General features: G+C 43.2%; 1 protein-coding gene across 1 annotated transcript in view; it reads left to right on the top strand.

Annotated features, from left to right (window-relative positions):
* The first annotated feature begins 598 nt into the window (after nt 1-598).
* Nucleotides 599-8,344, top strand: part of ANKFN1 (ankyrin repeat and fibronectin type III domain containing 1) — a 221,764-nt gene continuing 214,018 nt past the window's right edge. Inside the window, exon 1 of the mRNA XM_054978644.1 lies at nt 599-793. Within this exon, the coding sequence (XP_054834619.1) occupies nt 602-793 (192 nt within the window). The 5' untranslated portion in view covers nt 599-601. The remainder of the gene's footprint in view (nt 794-8,344) is intronic.

Here is an 8,344-nt window from a genome sequence, read left to right as displayed (position 1 = left end):
TTTCATATGCATATAGCCGGCAGTATAAATTTCTAATGTGTGTCCATGCTCTAAAGCAGATGTGCAAGGAGGCAAACTTTTATCTAGCACCGTGTTCACCGGCTTCCTTGCTGCATGAATGTGAGATCTATGAAATAAAGTTTTCTCTGTGGTATTCCCCTACATCTTCACAATAATAAGACTTTTGGAACGTCACAGCCAGCAAGCAGAGTCCAGACTGAGAACAGGTCTGACATATCACTAAGAAACGATAATAGACAAGTTGTCCGTGGTTTTTTCCTGCTTCCTTTTGCAAGCGTTTCTGGGAATTGGAGCCATGAGGCCAGGCACATGAAATGGACCTTTTCCCAGCAACAGCAGTTAGGTTTGGGAATCAGGCAACCTTTCCTACCCAGCTGCAGAATTAGGGGGTTTACGAGACAATCCTAAGAACACTTCCAGGCAGTCAATCCACTGAACAGGAAACCGGCTTAGGATGCTGCTGTGAGTGCAGAATTTCCCTGGATTACTAATGAACTGAATTCACAAACCAAACTGTAATAAAGCTCTATCTACTTTCCAGTAATAAAGCTCTATCTACTTTCACTGTAGGAACTGCCACATGAAAATGACCCAGCAAATGCAGAGCTTGCAGCTTTCCCAGGCGAAAAAGAGCAACCCCCCGTCTTCTCCTAATGCTGCGAAGCGACTCTATCGGAACCTCTCAGAAAAGCTGAAGGGAAGTCACTCATCTTTCGATGAGGCGTATTTCAGAACCAGATCAGACCGTCTCAGCCTCCGAAAGGCTTCAATGGTAATTTCTTCATATTTGATCAACTGTTGTATTGACAGATCCAGGTAACCATGCTGCTTCCCGGGATCCTCTCCAACAGCTCCCGCACGCCCATTCTTAGCCTGCATCGCTTTCTTCCTTCTTAGCTTACCCAGCCCCTTCCTCATCCGTGACAGAGGGACACCAGGCATAACGCGGAGTGCGTCCACGTCTGTAAAAATATGGGGGCTGGAGCTCAAGTGAGTTCCTAAGGGCCATCTTTTGATGCAGTAAGATTGCACATGGTGATTTTCAATATTAATGGTTTGAGGTGGGTACTTCAGTGAATTCTCTAGTGATCTGATGTGGTTAGATGTATTTTGTGGTTTTAGCTTTTGTACTTATCTTGGAGAACAATTGGGTTGAAAGGTGGGTTATATAAATGTCCTAAAGAAAAAAATAAGTTCCTAGTTTATATTGCTGGGGCCTTTTAACTATGGCTGGATAAATACATATATAGATATATACCATTCATGCATCTGTTTCTGTAAAAGAATAGCTTATTCTGTTGTGAAGAAAGTTGTTGACATATTTTAATGTCTGTTGTTGATACAGGTTCTTTAATGTAATTAGGCATTGCTGAGATGGTAGATGGTACAGTACTGAAAAGAAGTTTCGGTTTGGGCAGCTTTTAGATACTAGTTTGGTGGAGTGGTTAAGAGTGCCGGGACTCTAATCTGGAGAACAGAGCACTTGCGCCTTGGCCCGGCCACCATGCGTGCCTGCCAGCGGCATACCATCTGCAGTAGTGCGCCTCAGGCAGGTGCCGGCAGAGTGGGGTTTGCATTGACGTAAGCGCCAGTTCTACTGACATAAGCCTTAGTTCGCTCCCTGAGCGCTTTGCACCCCCCCCCCCCTTAGGACTGAGCTGCCCGTGTCATGAGGATAATAATAAAACCCTTTATAAACCACTCTATGTTTGGCATTAAGTTTTCCTGAATGGCAGTATAGACATTGAATGTTGTTATTGTTGTTGTTGTTGTTGTTGTTGTTTTATGGTAAATTTCAGATGTAGAGCCACCTTGGAAAATGTGCAGCTTCCAATATGATGGTCACGTAAAAATAACCTTTTAAATCATCTCCATATAATTTATGAGAGTGCTATAGTGATATGGCTCTAATTATTGAGACTGAGGAATATATTTGTGAATGTTAAATTGTAATAATATTTAGTGTAAATATTAAAGAATGATTATTTATTGTTCATGTATAATTTTCATGTTATGTATTCATTCAGAAGAGACAATGGCAACCTCTGTTACAATAGTTTGCAGGAAATTATCCCTTGTTTTTACTTTGGTTTTTTTCCTCCCTGTTTATCACAGGTATTTCCTGCAAGTCTTTTAGAGAAATTGGTAGAGATTAAATTTGCCCTGACCTAGATAGCCCAGGCAGGCCTGATCTCATCAGACCTTGGAAGTTAAACCGCGTTGGCCGCAGTAATTGGAGGAGAGATCTCCTGTGAAGACCAGGGTTGCAAAGGCCGGCAATGTCCAAACCACCTCTGTTAGAGTCTCTCTACATGAGACATCTGACACAAGACGAACACGTGTTGGCAGATACAAAGTTAGCTGGGATGGATAGTTTTAAAAGACAGAGCTTTGCTATACATTGGAGCTGTGTGAAGGGGCTGTGAAAAGCCGGAAGGGAAACTTCAGCCCATTATAACCACTACAGGTCCAAGCCTGGCTCTGGAAGGCAGCTCCAGCCCATTTCCATTCCTCACTGCCATCTGGTTGCCATCCCACACAGTTTTAGACTGGAGAGGTGAAACTGACAGAGCTTTCAGGGAGATGAACATGAAATTAACAAACTCTCTGAGGAGCAATTGCCTCTGGCTCTACCTTTTAAAACTACGCTTCCGGCTAACATTGTGTCTCCCTACACTTGACGCACATGGGCCGAGGCATCTCGTGTAGAGAGACCCTTTGTCATATGTACCTCCTGCATATCTGCCATGAATGTATGTGGGCTCTGCCTCTGGTCTCTGAGAGTATGGGAAGTTCTTTATCGCTGCACTGCCAGCAGGTTATCTCGTAAATGTTTACTTTCTCTTTCTCGCTCTGCTGAGCCAGTGTCTTTACTGCCCACTGAAACTGACTCAAAATGTATTCTTCTTGAGAACCAAAGATAAGTTCATCTTTCTCACTGTCTACTCTAAAACAATGTCTCACTCCAACCCCCTCCCCTGTTAATGGTCTTCTTTCCCAAAGGCAGGAATATTCCCTATAATAACATTGCCAGCCCCACCTACGTCACTTCTGCCAATTCCGCTGTCTGACCACCTTATACTGAATGGATATCTAATAAAGTTACTTCAACTGGAACACCTGCGTGTTAACTGTGGAGAACTTGGGGGATCTCACTGCCAGGGACTAACACTCTTACTCTCTTGCCTTGGAAACCCTAGAAGGGGTCACCATACGTCATCTATGACTTGAGGGAACTTTCCACTACCACCAAATTGCCAATATACAACTCAGATCTGTTGTTCATAAAACAAGTTATTTCTTTCGAGCAATGTTTAAACCAAGTGTGCAAATAAAATAATGGCAGAGTTAAAGATGGTGGTAGAACAGAATCCTTTGGTGCTGGGACCCTAGATGCTTAATGATCCAGAGATATGACAAATAATTGAGAAATCTGAGACTGCTCTCAAATCATAAGAGAGAAAAAGATTATCACCATCATCCCAAACCATGCAAATTATTCCATCTTAAATTGATGTAATAAGAGTATTAATGAAGACACAGTTCAAAGGTTGTAAGTGTTAATGAGTTCATGGCAGAAGCAAGACTGTCAGTCAGTCAGAGAGTCTGGCAATTCATCCATGGAAACTGTTTAAGATCTTATAGTTAATGACAGCAAAGTAAGTTGCAGATAAGTTGTTGTGACAATATTTTTTACGAATAATAGTACAAAATCTGTGCATTTGCTTCATGGAGGAACATCTTGTGAATAATTCAAGTCAATCTTGTGAATACTGAACTGAGGGCAAGGGGGAAATTTGCACCAGTTCAGTGTGTCAGCCAAGAGAACAGCAATTAAAATGGTACCCAGAACCAGAAGTACCAGAAGGCAGAAGTTCAATGGGCTTGAAGCTTTTCATGATGAAACTAGATGCAGAGGAGTTAGCCGTGTTAGTCTGTAGTGGCAAAATCAAAAAGAGTCCAGCAGCACCTTTAAGACTAACCAACTTTATTGTAGCATAAGCTTTCGAGAATCACAGTTCTCTTCGTCAGATGCATGGAGGGCAAGAAGAAACTGGTCAGATATATAGGTGGAGAGGGGAGGGCGGAGTAGATGCAAACAGTAGCTTCTGATATGGAGATCAGTTTGCTTCTGTTAAGGAAGTCAGTTACTTCTGACAATGAGATAACCATCCATAGTCTCTATTCAATCCCAGCTTGACTGAGTCAAATTTACATATGAATTCCAATTCAGCAGCTTCCCGTTGGATTCTGTTTTTGAAAGGTTTCTGTTGAACTACAGTGACCTTTAAGTCCTTGATGGAATGTCCTGGTAGACTGAAGTGTTCTCCCACTGGTTTTTGGATGTTTCCATTTTTAATGTCAGATTTGTGTCCATTTATTCTTTTGCGCAGAGGTTGGCTGGTTTGTTCAATGTACAGAGCAGATGGACATTGTTGGCACGTGAGGGCATATATCACATTGGAGGATGAGCAGCTGTAAGAGCCAGAGACAGTGTAGTTGATGCCATTGGGTCCTGTAATTGTATTTCCTGGGTAGATATAAGGGCAGAGCTGGCATCTGGGTCTGTTGCAGGGCCTGGTACCTGTGCTGGTGACTCTGCTAGCCGATTCATGATTGTAAGTGAGAAGTCGTTTCAGGTTGGGGGGCTGTCTGTAGGCAAGGAGAGGTCTTCCACCCAGGGCTTCTGAGAGAGAGGCATCATTTTCCAGGATGGGTTGTAGATCACTGATGATATGTTGGATGGGTTTGAGCTGGGAACTATAGGTGACAACCAGTGGTGTTCTGTTGTTAGTTCCTTTAGGTTTGTCCTGGAGCAGGCTGTTTCTGGGTACTAGTCTGGCCCTGTCTATTTGTTTCCTCACTTCATTTGGTGGGTACTGTAGTCCCAAAAATGCTTGTTGTAAATCTCTCAAGTGAGAGTCCTGATCAAGAGCATTGGAGCAGATACGGTTGTAACGTAAGGCTTGGCTGTAGACAATTGACCGAGTGGTATGTTTAGTTTAAGACTAACCAACTTTATTGTAGCATAAGCTTTCGAGAATCACAGTTCTCTTCGTCAGATGCATGGAGGGCAAGAAGAAACTGGTCAGATATATAGGTGGAGAGGGGAGGGCGGAGTAGATGCAAACAGTAGCTTCTGATATGGAGATCAGTTTGCTTCTGTTAAGGAAGTCAGTTACTTCTGACAATGAGATAACCTTTTACATGCAGGAGTTTTGAGAATTTCTTCTCCTTTTTGTTCTGTAATTCCGTAAGTAGTGTGAAATAGATAGTTTCTCTGGTTTTGGTAAACATCTGCCAATTCCTGGTTTGTGTAGAGGGATTGTTTTTCATGGAAGAGTCTAGTTCAGAGATCTCTTGCTTGATCCATTGTTGCTCGTTGTACATCAGTCCAATGAGGTGAATTAAGAGTTTCCTGGATAAGGTGTTGCATAGTTTCTCACTGTAGTCTGTGCAGTAAGTGGATTTAAGTGGGTTCTTCACACACAGTCCCTTGGGTAGAATGTCCAGTTTTTTGCATTTAGAAAAGAAGATGATGTCTGTTTGTATTTGTGCCAGTTTCTTCATGGGGTTGATGGATTTCCTTTCCAGTTGGCTGAATGCGGTGCTTTCCATTGTCATAGATCCAGAGGAGTTAGCCGTTTTAGTCTGTAGTAGCAAAATCAAAAAGAGTCCAGTAGCACCTTTAAGACTAACCAACTTTATTGTAGCATAAGCTTTCGAGAATCACAGTTCTCTTCGTCAGATGCATGGAGGGCAAGAAGAAACTGGTCAGATATATAGGTGGAGAGGGGAGGGCGGAGTAGATGCAAACAGTAACTTCTGATATGGAGATCAGTTTGCTTCTGTTAAGGAAGTCAGTTACTTCTGACAATGAGATAACCATCCATAGTCTCTCTTCAGTCCCAGCTTGACAGAGTCAAATTTGCATATGAATTCCAATTCAGCAGCCTCCCGTTGGATTTTGTTTTTGAAAGGTTTCTGTTGAACCACAGCGACCTTTAAGTCTTTGGTGGAATGTCCTGGTAGATTGAAGTGTTCTCCCACTGGGTTTTGGACGTTTCCATTTCTAATGTCAGATTTGTGTCCATTTATTCTTTTGCGTAGAGGTTGGCTGGTTTGTCCAATGTACAGAGCAGAAGGACGTTGTTGGCACATGAGGGCATATATCAGATTGGAGGATGAGCAGCTGTAAGAGCCAGAGACAGTGTAGTTGATGCCATTGGATCCTGTAATTGTATTTCCTGGGTAGATATAGGGGCAGAGCTGGCATCTGGGTCTGTTGCAGGGCCTGGTACCTGTGCTGGTGACTCTGCTGGCCGATTCATGATTGTAAGATATAGGGCAATTGTTTGAACAAGAGAAACAGCCCTTTCCTCCTGCATTCTCCAAAAACGATGATATAGGAGTAAGCAATAAGTACCACTTTTGGAGGAGACATGAGATCAGCATCTCCTGTCAGGGTTCTGTAATGCCACAATGCATTATGGGGTGGTACAGCATCGTTGTTTTTAAACCACACATAAAGAAAAATGTAAAGACTATTTTTTGACACTTTCCAATCTGACATCTGCGAGGGTATTGTGGAAATGTCTCCCTCATAAAATGACTTTGGCTGGACTAGCAGTAAGAGATATCCAAGGGAACAGAGGAACAAGGCAGCTTTCCAGACTGTGTTATTCCAAAGATATGACAGGCTTTGATGAGGAGTTTCATACACAAGGAATAGACGCTTTGACTGCTGGGGACCCTTGAGGATAATTTCAAGTTTATTTCCACCACAGCGAGGGCTACTCCGGAACTACGAACACCCACTCAAATCCACCTCTCCGGAGTACTCATTCAATAAGAACCATTGCAATAGAATAAACTTTATATAAAGTGCAACCAGTGCTCTATTTCATCGATATGAATCAACAGTCTATATCACAATAATTAATAATTAATAATCAGTAGCAGTAATAATCAATAGCATGTAGTATCACAATTCCAATTGGTGGGAAAGAATCTCATGTACACGCATGAAAGAATCGAAACAGTCAATATGAAGCAGTACAGGTAATGCACAACAGTATCAAAAATCTGCTCTAAAGTGCACAATGTCCAACAATGAATTGACACGAGTAATAAAGTTCAATTTGGAATTGTTGTGTGATTGCCTGCAGATGTCTGTGAAGCTTGCAAGTGCCATGCCTACGGGTTTGGCCAGCATGAGTTGTCCAGTCCCGTTCTGTACTTTCACTTCTTCATAGGCATTCTTTTCCTTATCTATTGCACAACACACCCCATTATACTGTCTGTTCATAACACAAATTAGTCCAAACGTTTGTACAAATTCAACTCAGTTGGTAATTTCAAGTTTAGGCAAACCTCACAGACTGGAAGGACTTGCATGGGTCATGAATATAGGACAATTCTTCACCTGAGAGACATGGTAGAAGTCCCAGTAGGGTATAGTGGTTGGTGTATCAGAGCAGGATCTGGGAGGCCCAGCTCTGAATCCCTGCTGTGCCCTGGAAGCTGGCTGTGACCTTGGGCCAGTCCCTCTCCGCCTAACCTACTTCACAAGGTGGTGGTGATGAGGGGATAAAATGGGGGGGGGGGAGAGAGACTGAGGCTGCTGCTTTCCGTCCCCCTTGGGCACAAGTAAACAAACGGTGGTCTCAATCACCCACTCCTTCCTTACGTCAGAAATGCATGGAGGGACGCATATGAGGCTTTAGCAGCATCTGCAACATTTCTGGAAATGCCCAGTTGCAGTGACATCCCCTCCTTTCCTCACTGCTTTGTTGTCCTTTAGTACAACCCAACACAGTCTGTGCATCCCGTGATGGAGGCGGCATTTGGTTGGTCAGTCACAGCAACCAATAGTGGTTGTGATGCATGTCACAAGCTGTTGAAATGTACTTTCAAAACAGCTTGCACAAGAGAAACCCATGGTTGCAATTGATCGAGCTACCTTGCATGGCAATGGGTGCAAGCAATGAAGGCTGCTGTTAGATCTGATTTCTATCATCCCCCCCCCTTTTTGTAAAAATTGCTTGTAAGCCTCCCCAAGCTCATGTAGGGGTGAGTTGAGGGCAAGCCAGGCTTAGAAAGAATACGTTAAGGTAAAGGTATGGCACCTCTTAAACTTGACATAGCTTAGGGTCCCAGCATGCCTTCATTCAGATCTGGTTCAGTGTAGCCCTCAGTTTTGCTCTATAGCCAACCTCTGCAGTGGCCTCTGACAGCCTCAACTAGAAGCCTCTGTATTGCTTCCAAAGAGAACACCCAACACACACACACAGGAAAAGAACGCACTCAGATTGACCATCAG

This window comes from Eublepharis macularius, chromosome 4 (genome assembly GCF_028583425.1).
Source record: "Eublepharis macularius isolate TG4126 chromosome 4, MPM_Emac_v1.0, whole genome shotgun sequence".
Classification (NCBI taxonomy): Eukaryota; Metazoa; Chordata; class Lepidosauria; order Squamata; family Eublepharidae; genus Eublepharis; species Eublepharis macularius.
Note: the sequence above shows the minus strand (reverse complement) of the source record. Positions and strands in the feature narration are given on the sequence as shown.